The sequence below is a fragment of the Pongo pygmaeus genome, chromosome 12 (genome assembly GCF_028885625.2).
Source record: "Pongo pygmaeus isolate AG05252 chromosome 12, NHGRI_mPonPyg2-v2.0_pri, whole genome shotgun sequence".
Lineage (NCBI taxonomy): Eukaryota > Metazoa > Chordata > Mammalia > Primates > Hominidae > Pongo > Pongo pygmaeus.
In genome coordinates, this window is record NC_072385.2 from 132,815,013 (window position 1) to 132,836,771 (window position 21,759).

The 21,759-nt window shown below is 43.1% G+C and overlaps 1 protein-coding gene across 1 annotated transcript in view; it reads right to left on the reverse strand.

Moving 5' to 3' along the window:
* Positions 1 to 21,759, reverse strand: part of SNTG2 (syntrophin gamma 2) — a 426,593-nt gene that overhangs the window by 42,171 nt on the left and 362,663 nt on the right. Inside the window, exons 15-16 of the mRNA XM_054476287.2 lie at positions 14,211 to 14,303; positions 3,008 to 3,118 (exon numbers count right to left, since the gene is read on the reverse strand). Coding sequence (XP_054332262.1) covers positions 3,008 to 3,118; positions 14,211 to 14,303 — 204 coding nt within the window. The remainder of the gene's footprint in view (positions 1 to 3,007; positions 3,119 to 14,210; positions 14,304 to 21,759) is intronic.

A 21,759-nucleotide genomic window follows, 5' to 3' on the forward strand; every position in this document is an offset into this window, starting at 1 on the left:
AGTGCTGGGATTACAGGCATGAGCCACCATGCCCGGCCAATTCTATGTGATTTTCGCAAATAATGGATGGTAGGAATATTTCACTCTGCTCCCCAAGCTCCAGAACTCCTCCCTAGATTTCAGGAGAAACTCAAGTGTTCCCATCATGCACTAATTACTAACGCAGCATCCTGGTAGAATATTCCAGAAATATTTTCAACAACTACTAAAGGAAACTTGTTTCACGGTTACCACTCGTTTCACTAGAAAATCAACTTACTAGGAATATTGTTTTCTCTGACACTCCTGGTTAATTGATGTATTGAGATAATAAAATGTTCCTATTTCTTAAGACAACATATTGCTAACATCCAAGATTTGCAATAGCTTTGAGTTTCAACTCAGAATTCATTCCCGTGGACTCCTTACATCTTGCATTAGCTTCTAGAGTTTTCATTTCCCAGCTGCCATGTTCCAGCTTTCAGTATATCTCATACGTTGATAAATGCAGAACCTCAGTGTGTGAAGGTGACTTCTGAAAATGTCCACGGCCACCCATGCACTAAGTGTTTGCAGTTATCCACATGTGTGTTTCCTACTCTGTGGGATAAGGTGGGAAATGCTCTCATCCTCATCTGTGTCCCCTCTTCTTCCTGTGTAAGCTGTGAGGCCCTTGCCTGCGCAGAGCCCAGGGAGCTGAGGGGCCCGAGCGATGTGCCCAGGGCCCTCGGGTCACTGTTCTTGTGAGGTCCCTGCCTCTCTCTACCCAAGTTCCTCCTTCTCATCCCAGGGGTGCCACGGAAGGGCCTTGGGTGGCTCTGAGATCCAGCGCGGGGAAATGGAGGTGGAGGTTTTTTTAGTTTGGGTTTGTTGGGACATATTTATGTGCCCCACACTCATTTCTAAGTGCAGCTATGTTGCTGTATTTGCAGTTTTACATTTTTTTTCATAAAAATTTCCCACAAATTGTTTAAACTACAAGTCCTACGAATCTGGTATCCATCCCTGTGGCCTCTGTAAGTCCCTGGGGCGTTCTCTTTTCCACCAACCCACGATGGAAATAGGTGCAATCCAAACAAAGCATCACAAGGCAGTGATGTCGGTCTCAAAGCCTGTGTCCCACGTGAATCTAACATATTTCAGGCCTCTCTGTCTTAGGTGACCTGATACTGATGCTCCTTTTATTAACAGATAATCAAGAGCTGACTGATCATTAACAAATAAAACACAAATACATTTAACCTCAACAGACACTGTCAAAACCATGTTTCAGATGCCATGGAAGCTGCTGGAGGTCCTGAAGCCTGAGCCCCGGGGATGACAGGGGCTCAGAAAGCCACAGGGACACCACAGGCGTGAAACCCTCATGGCCACCGGAGACCTCCTGCACCCTCACAGTATGAGACTCAGAGCTCCATAAGATTAAGGCAACAAAAGGTTACGGTGCTCCTCCCCTGTGATGGCGTCCATGGCAAACAGCTGCATAAATCAACAAAGCAGAGGAAGAACGTTCTATTTTCATCCCTGATCCACTCACATCCATGCCAGTGAAATACCAGATGGAAATTGATGTCAAGCCTCTCTCTCTGCGTTCCCACCTTGCTGATGGCTGACGACCCCGGGATGCCGCTCAGGGCAGCCTGCTGAGAGGTCAGCGCCTTTGCCTGCTCAGGGCCCTGTGGTCAGCACGAGTGCCGCTGCCTCATCCCTCGCCCCCAGCCCAGGAGCCACAGCGTCTGTACCATCTGCATTCAGGTTTTGCTTTTGTCAATTTCCAAAACATAAAAATGTCAAACAATCCCATACAATTTCCGTTGTACTTAAAAGCAACTATAAAATGTCATTTCATTGAGATCAATGAAGAGAGGATCAAAGTTGACCTAAACTTTCACATATAAAAATGCCATGTGTGACGTGTTGCTCAGATTAATTCCATCAGAGAAAAAAACGTCTGCAAAGTATTGACAATCTGTTTCCACACAATATGTGTTCATGAGTCTCATATTTTTTAAAATTTATTTTTCAGTTTAGTAAATTTAATCTTTAGTCTTATTAAGTTTATATTAAAACTGGCTTGTGGGCAACACACTTATACATAAAATATGGTAAAAATCAACATCCGTCAATAGTACAATGTCACCTCCAGGCAATGAATTTAAAAGGCCTAAGGTCTTTAATTAACAAAGAAGTTTGTTCTCAATATTATTGTCAATTTATCACATACGGTGTGCAAACAAAATACAGTTTGTAAAACCCTTCCTTTAAATTTTGACCTCTGGTATATTTTAAAATATTGATTTCCTGCTAATATCTACTAAGAAGCTTGTATATTTTAGTAAAATCAAATACTTTGTTTCAACAGTCACCATTTTAGGATATAAACGTCTCTCTAACAGGAAATATCCTGTATAGCTTGAGCATCCCAAATCTGAAAATCCAAACCCTGAAATGCTCCAAAATCCCAACCTTCTCGAATGCTGGCCTGATGCTAAATGTTCCAGAATCCCAGCCTTCTCAAATGCTGGCCTGATGCTAAATGTTCCAGAATCCCAACCTTCTCGAATGCTGGCCTGATGCTAAATGTTCCAGAATCCCAACCTTCTCGAATGCTGGCCTGATGCTAAATGTTCCAGAATCCCAACCTTCTCAAATGCTGGCATGATGCTAATGTTCCAGAATCCCAAACTTCTCGAATACTGGCATGATGCTCAAAGGAAATGTTCATTGGAACATTTTGTTTTTTGGATTTTTGGATTTCAGATGCTTAATCAGTACCTAATCCACAAATATTCCAAAATCTGAAATCCCAAACACTTCTGGTCCCAAGCATTTCAGATAAGGGATATTTGACCTCGACAAGCTCTTTCGGTGTATCTATCGCCTAATTTTTAAGAAGGACTCGTGCTTCGGGACCTACTGGCTTATTTTTGTGTGCATGGGAGGGGTGGAGATTTTTACCAGCGGACCATCTGAGCTGTACTTTATGTGTGGGTGGGTGGCAGAATAACCCATGCCCCATGCCCCATACCTTCGTCTCAATCTGTTTGGTGTCCAGGTTCTGAAACAGCAGCTTTACTCGAGTTTTCCCATCATCTGAAGATCCCTTAAGCTGGGAAAATTTAAATCTCCAGAGCACATTCTGTAAAGGAATAAAATTAATTAGTGATTTATAAACAAGAGCTCATTTATTTAATTAGCATCTCTTACTACATTAAACAGCCTCATTAAATCAACAGACATTCACTTAATGTTTAAATCGATGTTTAGCATGTGATGATTTATCAGTCTCTACTTTCTCACTCTTCAATCTTTGCAAACTGGCCTCCTCCAGCCCACTCAGCTCTCCTGCCCCACGGTCCAGCCTTGAATAGCTGCCCCGTATGTCTTGAGGATGCATCAGCATCCACGGTCCTCAGTCCCACGTCGCCCGCAGTGGCCCCCTCTGGTCTTCCCTTGCGTTTTCCTGTACAAAGCCTTAAAACATCCTATGAGCATTGCTCCTTTTTCTGCTTGGAAAACTTCAGAAAAAATCACTAAAAGTTCCAGTTCTTCCTATATTATATAAGACATAGTCGAATGTGCAGATAAAATGAAAAACTTTAATCCTGACTGATACCACCCCATCTATGGCTATGTGTGAAACACTAAACTTTAGTTTTTCATGAACTAATTTGAAAAATGTAAAATTAAAAAAAAATTGCCTTTTAATACTACTGCAAAAATTACTTAATGTTCGCCAAGGTACGTTAAAGATGAAATGTACTCTACAAACTCTTACTCCCATAAATAAAAAAGGCTGCAGCAAAGAAAGACTTAATGGATGTCTTCTATAAAAGATAGTCTTTAATTATGGATACTTCATTAAAATAAATCTTTATCTTCCCAGAAAAATTCCACCAGGGAACAGTATTTTTTTTTTTTTTTTTAGCAAGCCACAGGTTGAATTTCCATTAAAAGCTTTTATTTTTAAACAATGAACATATTTTTCTCTGAGTGTCAGGAGAAGCAAAGGGGCTGCAGAAAACAGAGAAGAAGTTTCAAGAACACTTTTATCCCATCTGACCATTGACGGGTTTATTTCCTGCCCACACGCTAGCCTCAAGATTCTTGGCCACATCTTTTTCTTTATATTAAATCCAGGAGCTAAATAGAATCTCTGCCTTTTTTTTCAGCACCACACCACACCTATTCCAAAATTGACCACATAGTTGGAAGTAAAGCTCTCCTCAGCAAATGTAAAAGAACAGAAATTATAACAAACTGTCTCTCAGACCACAGTGCAATCATACTAGAACTCAGGATTAAGAAACTCACTCAAAACAGCTCAACCACATGGAAACTGAACAACCTGCTCCTGAATGACTACTGGGTACATAACGAAATGAAGGCAGAAATAAAGATGTTCTTTGAAACCAACGAGAACAAAGACACAACGTACCAGAATCTCTGGGACACATTCAAAGCAGTGTGTAGAGGGAAATTTATAGCACTAAATGCCCACAAGAGAAAGCAGGAAAGATCCAAAATTAACACCCTAACATCACAATTAAAAGAACTAGAAAAGCAAGAGCAATCACATTCAAAAGCTAGCAGAAGGCAAGAAATAACTAAAATCAGAGCAGAACTCAAGGAAATAGAGACAAAAAAAAAAACCCTTCAAAAAATTAATGAATCCAGGAGCTGGTTTTTTGAAAGGATCAACAAAATTGATAGACCACTAGCAAGACTAATAAAGAAAAAAAGAGAGAAGAATCGAATAGACGTAATAAAAAATGATAAAGGCAATATCACCACCGATCCCACAGAAATACAAACTACCACCAGAGAATACTACAAACACCTCTATGCAAATAAACTAGAAAATCTAGAAGAAATGGATAAATTCCTCGACACATACACTCTCCCAAGACCAAACCGGGAAGAAACTGAATCTCTGAATAGACCAATAACAGGATCTGAAATTGTGGCAATAATCAATAGCTTACCAACCAAAAAGAGTCCAGGACCAGATGGATTCACAGCCAAATTCTACAAGGAGGAACTGGTACCATTCCTTCTGAAACTATTCCAATCAATAGAAAAAGAGGGAATCCTCCCTAACTCATTTTATGAGGCCAGCATCATCCTGATACCAAAGCCTGGCAGAGACACAACCAAAAAAGAGAATTTTAGACCAATATCCTTAATGAACATTGATGCAAAAATCCTGAATAAAATACTGGCAAACTGAATCCAGCAGCACATCAAAAAGCTTATCCACCATAATCAAGTGGGCTTCATCCCTGGGATGCAAGGCTGGTTCAACATATGCAAATCGATAAATGTAATCCAGCATATAAACAGAACCAAAGACAAAAACCACATGATTATCTCAATAGATGCAGAAAAGGCCTTTGACAAAATTCAACAACCTTCATGCTAAAAACTCTCAATAATTTAGGTGTTGATGGGAAGTATCTCAAAATAAGAAGAGCTATCTATGAGAAACCCACAGCCAATATCATACTGAATGGGCAAAAACTGGAAGCATTCCCTTTGAAAAGTGACACAAGACAGGGATGCCCTCTCTCACCACTCCTATTCAACATAGTGTTGGAAGTTCTGGCCAGGGCAATTAGGCAGGAGAAGGAAATAAGGGGTATTCAATCAGGAAAAGAGGAAATCAAATTGTCCCTGTTTGCAGACGACATGATTGTATATCTAGAAAACCCTATTGTCTCAGCCCAAAATCTCCTTAAGCTGATAAGCAACTTCAGCGAAGTCTCAGGATACAAAATCAATGTACAAAAATCACAAGCATTCTTATACACCAATAACAGACAAACAGAGAGCCAAATCATGAGTGAACTCCCATTCACAATTGCTTCAAAGAGAATAAAATACTTAGGAATCCAACTTACAAGGGACGTGAAGGACCTCTTCAAGGAGAACTACAAACCACTGCTCAATGAAATAAAAGAGGATACAAACAAATGGAAGAACATTCCATGCTCATGGGTAGGAAGAATCAATATCGTGAAAATGGCCATACTCCCCAAGGTAATTTATAGATTCAATGCCATCCCCATCAAGCTACCAATGACTTTCTTCACAGAATTGGAAAAAACTACTTTAAAGTTCATATGGAACCAAAAAAGAACCTGCATTGCCAAGTCAATCCTAAGCCAAAAGAACAAAGCTGGAGGCATCACGCTACCTGACTTCAAACTATACTACAAGGCTACAGTAACCAAAACAGCATGGTACTGGTACCAAAACAGAGATATAGACCAATGGAACAGAACAGAGCCCTCAGAAATAATACCATACATCTACAACTATCTGATCTTTGACAAACCTGAGAAAAACAAGCAATGGGGAAAGGATTCCCTATTTAATAAATGGTGCTGGGAAAACTGGCTAGCCATATGTAGAAAGCTGAAACTGGATCCCTTCCTTACACCTTATACAAAAATTAATTCAAGATGGATTAAAGACTTAAACGTTAGACCGAAAACCATAAAAACCCTAGAAGAAAACCTAGGCATTACCATTCAGGAGATAGGCATGGGCAAGGACTTCACGTCGAAAACACCAAAAGCAATGGCCACAAAAGCCAAAATTGACAAATGGGATCTAATTAAACTCAAGAGCTTCTGCACAGCAAAAGAAACTACCATCAGAGTGAACAGGCAACCTACAGAATGGGAGAAAATTTTTGCAACCTACTCATCTGACAAAGGGCTAATATCCAGGATCTACAATGAACTCCAACAAATTTACAAGAAAAAAAGAAACAACCCCATCAAAAAGTGGGCAAAGGACATGGACAGACACTTCTCAAAAGAAGACATTTATGCAGCCAAAAGACACATGAAAAAATACTCACCATCACTGGCCATCAGAGAAATGCAAATCAAAACCACAATGACATACCATCTCACACCAGTTAGAATGACAATCATTAAAAAGTCAGGAAACAACAGGTGCTGGAGAGGATGTGGAGAAATAGGAACACTTTTACACTGTTGGTGGGACTGTAAACTAGTTCAACCATTGCGGAAGTCAGTGTGGCGATTCCTCAGGGATCTAGAACTAGAAATACCATTTGACCCAGCCATCCCATTACTGGGTATATACCCAAAGGACTATAAATCATGCTGCTATAAAGACACATGCAGACGTATGTTTATTGCGGCACTATTCACAATAGCAAAGACTTGGAACCAACCCAAATGTCCAACAATGATAGACTGGATTAAGAAAATGTGGCACATATACACCATGGAATACTATGCAGCCATAAAAAATGATGAGTTCATGTCCTTTGTAGGGACATGGATGAAACTGGAAATCATCATTCTCAGTAAACTATCGCAAGGACAAAAAACCAAACACCGCATGTTCTCACTCATAGATGGGAATTGAACAATGAGAACACATGGACACAGGAAGGGGAACATCACACTCTGGGGACTGTTGTGGGGTGGGGGGAGGGGAAGGGATAGCATTAGGAGATATACCTAATGCTAAATGGCGAGTTAATGGGTGCCGCACACCAGCATGGCACATGTATACATATGTAACTAACCTGCACATTGTGCACATTATGTACCCTAAAACTTAAAGTATAATAATAAAAAAAAAAAGATTCTCTGCCTTTTATGCCAAAGTGTCAAAGCACATGTTTCCTCTAGGTTTTGGGAAAATTAGAACTTCACAGAGTCTTAGGGAACAGTTTCTCTGTCTCTTCCATGTTCACAGTGAGGAAACTGAGCCCACACCCACCTGGACAGACTTTGGACATCAGGATCCTTTTAGCATTAGAATTGCCAGACACTATCCGGAAAGAGAATATTCCAAAATCATGCTTCAGTCACTGCTTCCCACGTGATATGGTTTGGCTGTGTCCCCACCCAAATCTCATCTTGAATTGTAGCTCCCATAATTCCCACGTGTCATGGGAGGGACCTGGTGGGAGGTAACTGAATCATGGGGGCAGGTCTTTCCCATGCTGTTCTTGTGACAGTGACTAAGTCTCACATGATCTGATGGTTTTATAAAAGGTAGTTCCTCTCACGCTCTCTGGTCTGCCACCATGTAAGAGGTGCCTTTGCTCTTCCTTCGCCTTCTGCCATGATTGTGAGGCCTCCCCAGACATGTGGAACTATGAGTCCATTCAACCTCTTTTTCTTTATAAATTACCCAGTCTTGGATATTTCTTCATAGCAGTATGAGAATGGACTAACAACCCATGGTTGTCAGTTCCAGAAGTGAAGCATGTGTATCCATTCTTGTCACGAGCAGAAAAGAGCGTGATGTGAGTACTGGGGCACTGAGTCAAGCCCCAGAAGCAGATGGCAGCCACAGCCGGCCTGGAAGGCCTGTCCCAGTGAAGGAGCTGCCCAAGCCACTCCTGCCCTGCTCCACCCACTGCACCTGCCTCCAGAGAGCCTCTTCCCACACTCCACACCAATTCCACCTTGCCTAGGCAGCACCAAAGCACCTTCTCTGAAAGCGGTTAAGTGTAGGCTGTGACTTCAGCCTTTTAGATTCAGGTAAGTCTCATCTGCCTTTAAAAGGACCTATTATCCATCATTGGTAGGAGGGACCTTTGATCATAGGTATGTGCTCATCCATCAGGAGAAGCCAGGCAGTCTTGGCTATTGAGGTTTTGCCTAATTTCTCACAAAATAAGCAACAAACGACTCTGTGAGCAGCAGTAAGAGTCTTTGGTTCAAATTTGATTTTGAAGAAAGAGAGCGCAGTAGTGGTCTACCTCTATTAGGATAGGGTCTTGGGAATAACCTAAATTAATATTTTACATGGTATTATAAACTGCTGTTAAAACATTATATACAAACACTGCAAAAATATCTATGTAAAAGTCCTGTTTATTGTTTAAAGAATTCAAAATGGTCCTCACAGTGAAGCGATTTAGGTATATGATTATTGTCTTTTCGGTCCATTGATATTGCACTGCAACTGTACTCAATATTTGCAGATTTGAGAATAACCCTTCCTCATGAGGCATACATATCCAGTATATATGCTTAAAATTATGTCCTAATTTTACTTGTCTGGGTGATGGAGGACAAGGATCTCGTGAGCTTCTCTGGTTTGGGACAGGCTGCAACGTAGTCCAGGCACAAGTTGGGGCGCTGCGGGCGCAGGCATGACTCTCTTTCTGCCCTTCTCAGAGCTGTGTGGCCGGATGTGGTGGCTCCTCTCATAATCGTTCCTTCCAAATCGCCCGTGGTGGCCTCTTTTAACTGTTTCACAGCTTTTCTCTTATGTACCTGAAAACAATAACGTTTCTGTAGAAAAGGAACTTGTTTTTCCATTATGGATGGCATTTCTGCACACTTTATTTAAAAGTGGTCTGGGTAACAGTTTAATTTCACAACTCTGAGCCCTGCTCCAAAGCGCAATTGGACCTTCTAGGTCGGAATGTGGCATGTGCTCCACTCACAGCTCCAGATATGCTGTTGGGCAGCCAGTCACAACAGAGCCATTTTTTTTGCTCCACAGCCTGGGGGATAAACTTGGGTGGACCCATCCTCCTGTGGCACAGATAGAAGCTGAAAGGGAAGCTGGATTTTTAGTTCTCCCTCTTGGAAGACAAAACATTTTTCCGTAGTTTTAGTAATTAAAGAGCAGCTTTGCAGTTCAGTCCACGTTACATGAAACATGCTAATGTTTACATATTACTGTGATTGTTTCAGGTTGTTAAAGATGATAATCACATCTCACTTCCTCTGTAACACATTCTGATTGTTAACACACCGATAACGGAAGACAATCCTTGAATCCTTCACGGTGGAGGTGCCACGGGCAGTACCAGGCAACTCCATGTCACCAAGGACTTGGAGGTGCTCTCAGTTCAAACCTAATTCGTTTCTTGATGTTTTCCTGGGAGCTGTGGAGACACTTGCTTCTCTTCCTTATCAGGCCAAAGGCAAGTCTGCACTTTGTCTTCCACAACAAACAGTTCCTTTTCAGCCTTTAAAAACTGATCTTTTTGTTCCTCTCCATCAACCTTAACTCAGCCCCACAGGAATCCTGTTCCTAGCTAAGGAGCAGGTCCCATGGGGTCCAGGACAGCACCAGGACACTCTTGTGAGAGTCTGCACTGATTGCCCTGAATACAGAATCATAATTTGCTGCAGTGTGGGGAGTGGCCTGGTGGTAGATTTAGAATAGAAGTTACCATTTAGAGACAAGGCTAGCTTTTCAATGTGCCCCCAAGAACGAGTGAATCCTGTGGTGGTTCTGCCTCTCCAGAAGCTCTTGGTCCTACGTGTGTGGCCAGGCTCCATCCTGGGATCCGTGGAGGCTGAGGACTCAGGCGGGACCCCTCCTGGGCCCAGGCTGCCTGGTGCCCACCCAGGGTCAGCCTCCCCTTCTCCCTCACCACTGCGGGTTCTATTCTTGTCGATGTCCTCTCCCACTTCTGATTAATTACACGGAACAGGAGGGAAGTCGGTGCTAATCTAGAGAGCGAGAAGAGGATGTGGATGTCGTCTGGAGGCCCCGCCGGTCTGGAGTGCGCTTGGACAGGGCAGGTGACCCGCCTGTGTGGGGCAGGGACGCCCTCCATCTCTAGCAGCTAGAGGGTGTTCTAGTTTATCCTCTTTAATTAAAAAAAAAACAAAACTTTGCATCTAGAGATTTAGGCCATATAGATTAGACAATGGTCTTCTCATTTATTTTGTAAGTGCAGAAAATATTTTCATGGGCAAACACATTTTTTTTTTTCCTGCTTACCTCCTTTCTCAATGTTGAAAATAGATAGTTGATGGTGAATGGATTCAGCCTGGGAAATAATTGCTTGTCTTTCTCTGGCAAGCAGAGGTGGGCAATCAAGAAATCTGACCATGTACAGGCTTCGAAGGAGGATGTCCCTGCAGATGAGTTGGGTTGGCCTCCCAAGTCCAGAATCTCTTTCCTTGCAAGAGTGTGGTGAATAGGCGTTGTTGCCATGTCATGGTCTAGTTTTGACCCAGAAATAATACACAAATGTCCTGAGTTAACAGTATAGTGTGGTGTAAAAGTGCTAATTATCTTGTGAATATAAGCATGGTAACTCCCAATCTAAATATCTGTAGCCACAGAATCTACTTGATTTTTTTATAATGACTAATAAGAGGGCATGTGGGTACTGAAGAAAATAACATTTTAAATAATTATTTAGAAGCATTTCATATTCAGTAATATTTATCTTCATAATTCTTTCTCATATCATTCATCATATTGTGTTCCTATCAATATACAAATAATTGAAAGCCTATTGATGCCAAACTCACAAATGTCATCTTACATTGACATGAGTGACAAGATGCCAAGTCAAGCAAAATTATAAACATTTTATGAATTTACAACCCATTGGTTTATCCTTCACAGTTAAGGTGGGAAAGCTTTTCTTCAAAAAAATTAATTCAAATATTGTAAATTCTAAAATAAACTACAAGGAACAATTGTTTATGTTGTCATGTGCTATTTTCAGGTTCAGTTGCTGTCTGAACAGACTCAACAAACCAGTGTTAGGCCAGAACTCCTCGAAATAAAGAAATAATCACGAGAAAAATGTGAGGTCAAGTGTTCTCCTTCAAAGGAAAATAGGTCAGCAGGTCAGGGCCTCTGAGCCTCAGGTTCAGACCAGCAAAAAGACGTCTTCATTGAATCTTTACACAAAGTTGACCTAGAGTGGAGAGGACAGTGAGCAGAGAAGAGCCTCAGCTGAGGAGGTGAAAAGTTCCTCCCTGGAAGCAGAGAGAGCGGGTGGAGGGCTAGAGCCGGCCCAGATGCCCCTGGACCGCCAGCATGCTTACTCTAGCACTGCCCAGGTCATTTTGGGTGAGGGATACGCACACTGTCAAGCAGAAGGAGGCACTCAAGGCTGTAGACAAATGCGCTTTAATTATAGGAACTCAGCTGAGTTGGACGGTCTGGTTACCAGGGATTTAAAACACTGCTGCTTTTACCCTAAGGGCTCACAACCCCATCTTGCACAGCATTAAGAAACAAATTATAGACTGATTTTAGGTCTGACTCTGGAGACAATTCTGTCTGAAATGACAGAAAGTGTCCCATGAGGCCCCAAGCCCGGCTCTGCCTGACTGTGCGTGGCATTGACCATGCCAGGGAAATGGGAAGAGGCTCTGGGGAAGGATGGTGATGCCCTTGAGGAGGAAAGGCACAGGGCAGCCCAGGAAGAAAGGAAACTCACCGGGGAAATGAAGGTAGGAAATGTATCTTCATGTTGAGCAATGTCCTGGAAACTCACAAACATCACTCCCACCCAGGGAGCCCCGTGACCACTCCAGGTGAAAATCAGTCCCTGCAGGTACAAGGCTCAGGGCTTGGCTAAACGTGGTGATGGATGTTCTTTTCATTTTTGCAGACTCAGTTGATCTTCCTATGCTGAGACCCTCTGGCAGAATCACAACAGGGAGACACGTGACCTCTGGACACTATGCTAATCCCCGAGCATGGGTGAGAGGCGCTGGCTGGGAAGGGCCTGTGAGTACATTACCCACAGCAACACAGGTACAGATAAATGCCCCTGGTGAGTGCTGGCCCAGGCAATGGGGCCAGTGGGCCAACGTTTCGCTCCTGGAAAGGAGGAGCTCACAGGCTCCTTCCAGTGGAGGGACACACAGGACGCCAGGGGCTGCAGTGAGGGGGCTAAGCAAACCTGCTCTAAAGCAGAATTTGGAGTCTCCTTTCAGATTGCCTGCAACACTTCATTACTTGAAACACAGAGCAAGAAGTGAAGTTATAAATCAGGTGTTCTCTTTAAGAAGCTGTATGGAGAGTTTGTCCTTACACTTGAATAGTTGCTTCACTACCTCCCTTATCTCAGAAGGACATGCACAGTAAGGTTATGCAGATCTGGCTTCCAAATAATATTAAGAGCAAGTCACCTAGCCTGGAACCGGCAGGTCCATATGGCAGACGAGGGACAGCGGGAAGAACACCTAAGCGGGACCCGGAAGCTACTTCCCACTCTGACTTTAGTCCACAGAATGATGGACCTGGATACTGGATGGCAGATGTGAAATCCCTTCTTCTTATTCAGTGCTTATGCAAATATGTGCTATTGTCATTACAAACATGGTATGTGCCCTGGAGGGGAACAATGACTCCATTAAATTTTCTGGCCCTAGAATTCCGTAAAGGAAGTAGTCCATGGCCCTAGCCCAGGTTTCTCAGCCTCCACACTATTGCCCGGTAGGCCCTGGAGATGCCCTGTGCAGGGCCCTGTGCCCTGAGCGGCATCCCTGGGCTCCACCCTCCAGGTGCCCTGGATATCAGCAGAAACTCCCACTAAGTCCTGACAATAGAAAATGTCTCCAGACATGTCCAAGTGTCCCTCGGGGGCAAAACCACCAGTTTGGGAGCCCCTGCCCGGGAAGGGGTTTTTGTCTTGCTTTTTGTAGACAGGCCACAGAGTGAGGGCAGCTTCTCAGAAAGAAGGCGCAGTTCTCAGTGCTCATTAACCTACAGATTCAATGACCAATTCACTGCAGAGGGCATCCAAAGGTTCTTGGAAAATGACCATGAGACAACAAGTAGGGCTCTATTTTGTAATGGGGGTGCAGCCCGATTCGGGATTGCTAATAAAAGACAAGTAAGTCTTTCAACTCAATTTGTTGAAATTTTTTTTAACAACTGTATTTATCTTACCAACTTTCCATTTCACTCATTCTTAATTAACACAGAGAGTAGGTTTTAACAAATACGACAAAACAGTGGATTGTCCTCACAAAGCATTTCCTTAACACTTATGCAGTTAGGAGAATACTCAGATGTGGGTGGAAATGGGTCTCACTCCCTTCCTAACGGCAGCTGTACGTTCCTGGCATCCACCCTCCACAAATTCCCCCAGACACAGGTGCTGTTCACCACTACCACGAATGTTCAAATGGAAGGCAGGCAACTATAAGTGTTTTTTTCAAAGCATTTACTCAAGTGTTGTGGGTCCCTCCTTGAACAGCAGCATCTTCAACTTCCCTGTGCACCCACCTGACCCTGCTGTGAATCCTATTGGCCAGACACCCTCAGGGCTTGTGGAAATCCTGGGGCCCTGAGCTATCGGAAAAAAAAAGTCTATGAAAGCACGGCCTCTGCACAATACACAATCCAGCAAGGGTGGCGGCTTCTACCAGACATGCGTGAGTGTTAACGCCCATGGAATGTAACCAAGCACATGGCAATGGGGCGGCATGGATGCCTGCTCGTCCTCTTACCTTTGTCTTACTCTCAAAACAGGTAAATCCCAATGCGAAATCCACCGTGAAACACAGCATCTCTCCTTGCCAGCTGCACATGTATGTTCTGGACTAGAAAAAAAGTACCAATTTTGAGAAAACATTCTTTAATAATGCTGTTTAACTTTAATTAGGTAGTCTCCATATTAACCCGCCTTTGGTCAAAAATTATAAGATGCTGTAACATGCAAGTTACACGGAACAAAACAGGAGGATGCAGGGTCTCGGGAGACCCGCAGGAACAACTGCATACAGGTTCTTTCTTGCTTTTTGTCAAGAGGCAAATATTTCCAGCTCTGTGAGGTGGGGAGTGTTTACAGGCATTGCTCTAACTCAGAACAAATGCCCAGCCAATCTCTATTCTCCAAAGCGTGTTTGAAAACACAGTAAACCACTGAATTTTCTTTCTGCTAGCTCATTATACCTATTGGGTAATATGTTCACTTTTCTTTGCATGAGATGCCCACAAGCATGTTCTGGCAGGAGCTAGACGTGGCACTTTCCTGAGAACATTCTGAAGAGCAGTACAATTTACCCCACCACCAAGCAGCAGAGCAGCAGTACAGCAGGGATACCGCCAAAAACAAAAACGACATCGGTCACACAGTGCGAGAAGTCCCACAGTCTGAAGCGCATCCCACCCACAGCGGGTGGTTTGTGTGGAGGGTGGCCTGGACCAGCACGTGACGCTTCTGAGGGGAAGCCCGGGCTCTCTGCTCACCCCCTGGCGGGTGGTTTGTGTGGAAGGAGGCCTGGACCAGCACGTGACGCTTCTGAGGGGAAGCCCGGGCTCTCTGCTCACCCCCTGGTGGGTGGTTTGTGTGGAGGGCGGCCTGGACCAGCACGTGACGCTTCTGAGGGGAAGCCCGGGCTCTCTGCTCCTGGGCTCTGCCCTGAAAGTCTCTGGGCTTCAGGCTGCGGAACCCTTGAGCACCTGCCAATGCACTCGCAGCCATGTTGGGTGAAAGCGAGATTTGTGCTATAAATGTTTTCATGCGACTCCAGACAAAAGAATCATGAACCCTAATAACTTGGTAAAAGTTATTTTAACAATCTCTGTAATAAACCTGCAGGTAAAATGTTCCCATTTAGAAGAGAATCGGAGCCATCGATTTGAGCTGGAAAAATACAGCTGTGGGTTCTGGGCCTATCTCTGAGCCACCCTGTGACATCCAAACACGCTACTCTTGTGGGAAAGGGGTGCTTGATGCCTACACTCTCTCTCTTCCCCTCCTTCTGTCTCTTCTCTCTCTCTCGCATACACACACACACACACAGTACACGGCTCACACACACCACACACACTCACAGACACAGTGCATGGCTAACACCATATATACACACACACACACAGAGTGCATGGCTCATACACCACACACACACACACACACAATGCACGGCTCACACACACACACAGTGCACGGTTCACATACCACACACACACTTATACACAATGCACGGCTCACCTACCACAGACACAGACATACAGACACACAATGCATGGCTCACACACCACACACACACACACACACAGCGCATGGCTCCCACCACACACACAGAGCACATGGCTCACACACCACACACACTCACACACACACAGTGCATGGTTCACACACTCACACAAACATTCCCCTACACACACAGCCCATGGCTCACACACCACACACACACAGCACATGACACACACCACACACACCCACAATGTGTGGCTCACACCCACATAGCCTACAGCTCTCACACAGCATGTGGCTTACACACGCACACACACAGTGTGGGCACATAGTGCACAGCTCTCTGACACACACAGCGCATGGCATACACACATGCACACACACAGCGCGGCTCACAGCGCGCTGCTCTGACACAGCACGTGGCTCACACACACAGCGCTTGGGTGACACACAGCACATGGCTGACACACACAGTGTGGCTCACACAGCACACGGCTGACAGTGCATGGCACACACACACACACACACATACACCCTGGCCAAGGCGGGCTGGAGCCAGGCAGGTCTCAGGTCTCAGGTCTCAGTCCTGCCATAGCTCCACTCCATGGGCTGCCCACACTGCCTGACAAGACCTCCACTGCCCCGACCCCGCGCCTGCCGTGCTCGGCCCTGTGACTGCCTAGCTGGGGAGGCTCTTCCTCACTTATCTCTTGTTCTGCTATTGTCCTTTTCCTGAATAGCTGAATGCGTGCCTTCAACATCTTCATGCCTGTCAACCTTTCCTTAGAGATTGTCACAAACACAGTAGCTCAAGTCCCTGCCTCTCCCCTCTTAGAGGACAACAGGTAGTGGGGGGCCCAAAAGGCTGGAAGGACCCATCCGCCTTGGGCTTACACAGCTCCTGACCCTTCCAGGATAATCGGGGGTCCAGCCAACGCCGCACACACAGCCGGAGGTCACGAATACTCTACACACTATTGGCATTGGCGATGAGAGTCCGAGAGCAGATCGCAATGAGCGGTGGCTGAAAAGCACAGTCCCAGCCAGCTCCGCCTGTCCACCTTCCATGAACCTGACCCAGAGTGTGAGAAGGATTGAGGTTCTACATGAAAGCCCACAGGAGATGACATTCTCACAGCTCAGGTTTGAAAGCTACTCAATCTCTAGAATTTAAATCTAGTGATTATAAAATAGGAAATGAAAGTATTCCAAGGGTAATTGCTATATTTTATGTAGACTAAGTAGCTAGCATCATAGGATCTGTAGAAATTGTAAACATCAGTGGCTACTGCTGAATGGCAATGCACACACATTCAGTAATTATAGCACATCTTTACGGCACAGGACAAAGTTACTCCAGATGGCTACATAAGCACACAATGTATTTGCATAATCTCCAAAGGGGCTTAGGATGGAGGAAAAAGAGAAAGCTTTCATCTAAGGAACCTCTGGCTACACAAAATCTCATTTTCAGAATTAATCAATCAATATCCTCCCAGACACATAGAGTGTCTCATCATTAGCATTTTTAGAACTTGAGGGAATTTTTAAAAAAAATCTGTTTCCTCATTACTGCCGTACATACAACTCCCACAAAACAGTCTTATCATAGAGCTTTCCAAACACAATTCTTTCAACCTAGTGAATGAATGACATGTGGGATTGTTTCCAGGCTTCCTCTATGTTTACAAATTTTCCCTTGATGCCTTGGAAGAAACTCTAATTGGCACACACGCCCCAAATCCTGAAGGAAGGGTTGCCTCACGTCCCACTTTCCACATCGGAGGGAGTCTGGGAATGTTTATTTTTGTGTACTGGTCTTGAAAGACATCCTCATAGACTGCCCAGTAAATTTTGATAAAATTAGTAATTTAAATATTTTCATGTAACTCAGGGAGAGAATGTCCACATAACTCATTTGGTGTAGTCATTTGGAATTCTCCAAGATGTTGAGGCCGCAGGAACAACTTAGTAGGATAACATTTGATCTACTGATGAAATTATGGAGAAAAGGTATGCAGAACACTTCATGGTTTGGCTGAAGATGGGGACAGTCTTTTCGTACTGAACTTTATCTCCAGCACATTATATGGTGACCCATAGAAAAATGACCAACTGCGGACCACAGCTCTGGGCTTACAGCGAAGCTTCGGAATCAATTAATGAGTTCAAGAAAAAGAAGAAAGTTCAAAGTGCCTCCTTCCACAACTGACCGAAATGTAAAATAGATAGTTTAAGAACTCTTTATATGAAAATATCAAAAGCGGTCTTATTAATGAAAGCTTAAAGTAAATGGCTTTGAAGTTCAGCTTTTGGAATAAAATAAACCAAGAGCAATAGCACAGAGCAATCAATATTTACAGAAACCATCAAAAATATAAAGCACAGAATTACCTGAAGAGTTAAAAAAAGAAAGAAAAAAACCTAAGAATACCAGAAATAAAACCATCTTTTTTTTTTTTTTTTTTTTTTTTTGAGAGAGAGTTTCGCTCTTATTGCCCAGGCTGGAGTGCAGTGGCACAATCTTGGCTCACTGCAACCTCTGCCTCCCGGGTTCAAGCAATTCTCCTGCCTCAGCCTCCCAAGTAGCTGGGATTACGGGCGTCCCCCACCTTGCCCACTTAATTTTTGTATTTTTAGTAGAGACAGGGTTTCACCATGTTGACAAGGCTGGTCTCAAACTTCTGAACTCAGTGATCCACCCACCTTGGCCTCCCAAAGTGCTGAGATTATAGGCGTGAGCCACCACGCCAGCCAAGACAAGATTTCTTTTCTGTGTTCTGAACACCAAGAACAGGATGCCACAGCCGTGCTGCTCAGGTGAGATGCTGTAACTTCAGGAGATGACAGGCAAGTCGCTCCCTTCGATTTGCTCATTTCCAGTAAGGAAAATGCTCTCCCAATAATGGGCAGTAAAGCAAGCGGCCTGGAAAAGGAACTGGAGTCGGATATAAGAGAAATAACAGCAGGCGTGCATCTGCCACGTGTAGGTCACCTAGTGCTTTCTTGAAGATTTAGTGTCTGTATTAATGGAGAATATTGGTCTGTAGTTTATTTTCTGGAGTGTTTTTGACTGCTTTTGGTATAAGGGTAATGCTTGCTTCAAAAACTTGTGTTTCCTCCTCCTTTTTTCTTCTAGAAGATATTATATAGACAATATTGGTGTTCTCTTTGACATTTGATAGAATTCTCCAGTGAAATCATCTGATCTAAATATTTCATTTTGAAAGTTTTTAAGCTACAAATAAAGTTTTCTTAGTAATGGTAAGGCTACCCAAAGACTCTATAGTGATGGAGTTGTGGCAGTTCGTGGTTTACGAGGAAATAGTCTCTTCGGTTTAAGTTGCGAGATTTATATGTGTAGAGTTATTCGTTGTATTTTCATTTTCCTGTCGAAGTTTACACAGTCTGTAGTGATATCCCATTTCATTTATTACATTCTCAATTTTTGTCTTCTCTTTTTCTTTTTTTTTGTGAGTCTTTCTTCCAAACATTTGCCAAATTTAATGATATCTTCAAAGAAACAGCTCTTTGTTTCACTGGTTTCCTCTCCTGTTTTTCTGTTTTCGATTTTACTGATATCTGCTCTTCCTTGGGGTTTATAGTTTATTGTTTCTAGTTTATTGAGGCAGAAGCCTACAGTTTTTAGACCTTTCCTCTTCTCTAATGAATGCATGCTGTTAATGCCATAAATTTCCTGCGCAGCCCTGATTTAGCTGTGCCTCACAAACTTTGATTGTATTACAGGGTTCTCATTTTCATATCCTCATTTTTTATTTGCCTTGAAACTGCATGTTTGACACATTGCTTATTTATAAGTGTGCAGTATCTAAGTGTTTGGAGAATTTCCTATTATCTTTCTGTTATTGATTTCAAATTTGTTTCCATTTTAATTGGATAACATTCTTTGTATGTTTTCAGTTCTTACAAATTTGTTGATGCTTGTTTATACCCCCAGATATGGCTGATCCTGCTAAAAGTTGCATGGACACTTGAAAATAATGTTTATTATCCCGTAGTATATGGTGGGGCGATTCCATAAATGTCTACTAGATTCTTTTAGTTGATGGTACTGTTGAATTCTTCTATATATTTGCTGATATTTTACCTAGTTGTCTTTCAATTGTTGAGAAGGAGTGTTGAGGCCTTCCACTGTAATTGTAGATTTTTCTGGTTTTTTATTTATTTATTTTTTCAATTCTCAGTTTTTGCTTCCCATATTTTGCAGCCCCGTTGTTTTGTGAATACTCACTTAAGATGGCTGGGTATTCTCAGTGGACTGAGCCTCTTATCATTCTATAACGCCACTCTCTCTGCATCTAGTAATTTTATTTTCTCTGAAGTCTCCTTTATCTGATAATAGGGCTACTCTTGCTTTCCTTTGATCAAGGTTATATGATTTATCTCTTTTTACTCATTTACTTTCAAACCATCTACATGGTTATCTTTGAAGTAAGTTTCTTCATTAGAGCTTGGTCATCTTGTTAATCTCCTCTGCCAATCTCTGTTTCTTACTTGGTGCATTTACACCATTTTCACTTCATGTAATTATTGATATCTTAGGGCTGAAGACTGATATTTTATTTTTTGTTTCCTGTCTTTGATTTCTCTGCTTTTTATTTCTGCCTAACTGTAAGTTACTTAAACTCTTTTTTTTTTTTTTTTTTTTTTTTTAGCATTCCAATTTATCTGTATTTTTTTGAGTGTCTCTTTGGATGGCCTTTTTAGAAATTGCTCTGGTTCTCTATATGCAGTTGTATACACGTTCTATATACACAGTGGTCACTCCTCCATCAGTTTAGTTGAAGTACAGAAACCTCACTCCCCTTCACCTTCTTTTTCCCTCCCCCATTTATAGTATATATATTTCAAATAGTTTCTTCATATACATTTAGAATCACATCAGACAGTGTTATTACTTTTTCTTCGACCATAAAACATAATTTAGTAAACTCAGGCCAGGCGCGGTGGCTCACGCCTGTAATCCCAGCACTTTGGGAGGCTGAGTTGGGAGGATGACGAGCTCAGGAGATCGAGACCAGCCTGGCTAACATGATGAAACCCTGTCTCTACTAAATACAAAAAATTAGCCGGGCGTGGTGGCACATGCCTGTAGTATCAGCTACTTGGGAGGCTGAGGCAGGAGAATCTCTTCAACCCGGGAGGCGAAGGTTGCAGTGAACCGAGATCACACCACTGCACTCCAGCCTGGGTGACAGAGCGAGACTCTGTCTTAAAAAAAAAAAAGTAAGAAAACTCAGTAGGACAAGAAATGTCTGTGGTGTCACCTGCACTCTCGCTCACCATGGCCCTTTTCCCCTCCTGATGTTCCCAGTTTCCTTCTTTCATCATTTGATTTCTGTTTAGAGAACTTCGTTTATTCTTTTTGAATAGATCTGCTGATACTAACTCTCTTAATTTTTTTATCAGAAAATGTTTAAATTTTTTTTAATTACTAAAATATATTTTCAAGTGGATAAAGGCTTCTGTGTGCCAATTCTTTTCCTTCAGCACTTAAAACAATATTGGGACACTTCCTTCTGGCCTCTGTAGTGTCTGCTGAGAAAGCCACTGTAATTTGAATGGTTTTTCCTCCCTAAGGGCTGTATTATTTTTTTCAGGCTGCTTTCAAGATTTGTTTTCTTTTTCTTTAGTTTTCATGAGCTTAATTGTAAGGATCTGGGTATGGAATTCTTTGGGCTTATTCTGTTTAGAGTTTGTTCAACTTCTGGAATATGTAGGTTTATGTCTCTAGCCAACTTGGGGAAGTTTGAGGCCATAATATTTTTTGAGTACTTCTTTTCTCCTGGACTCCAGTGATACAGGTGTTATGCCTTGGTTACATCCTGCAGGTCCCCCTGGAGGACAGCGTGGCACGGGTGCAGACGGCAGCCAGGCCTCAGCAGGGCGCGGGGTAAGCAGTGACAACCACAGTGAGTATGTGGGCTCTGCGTGACTCTCCCTCAAACTGAGTAAGGTACCCAATCCCACGACCCTTCCCCGCCATCCACTCAGAGCTCCATGCACGTCACCTTGACCCTTCCCCGCCATCCATTGACAGCTCCATGCATGTCACC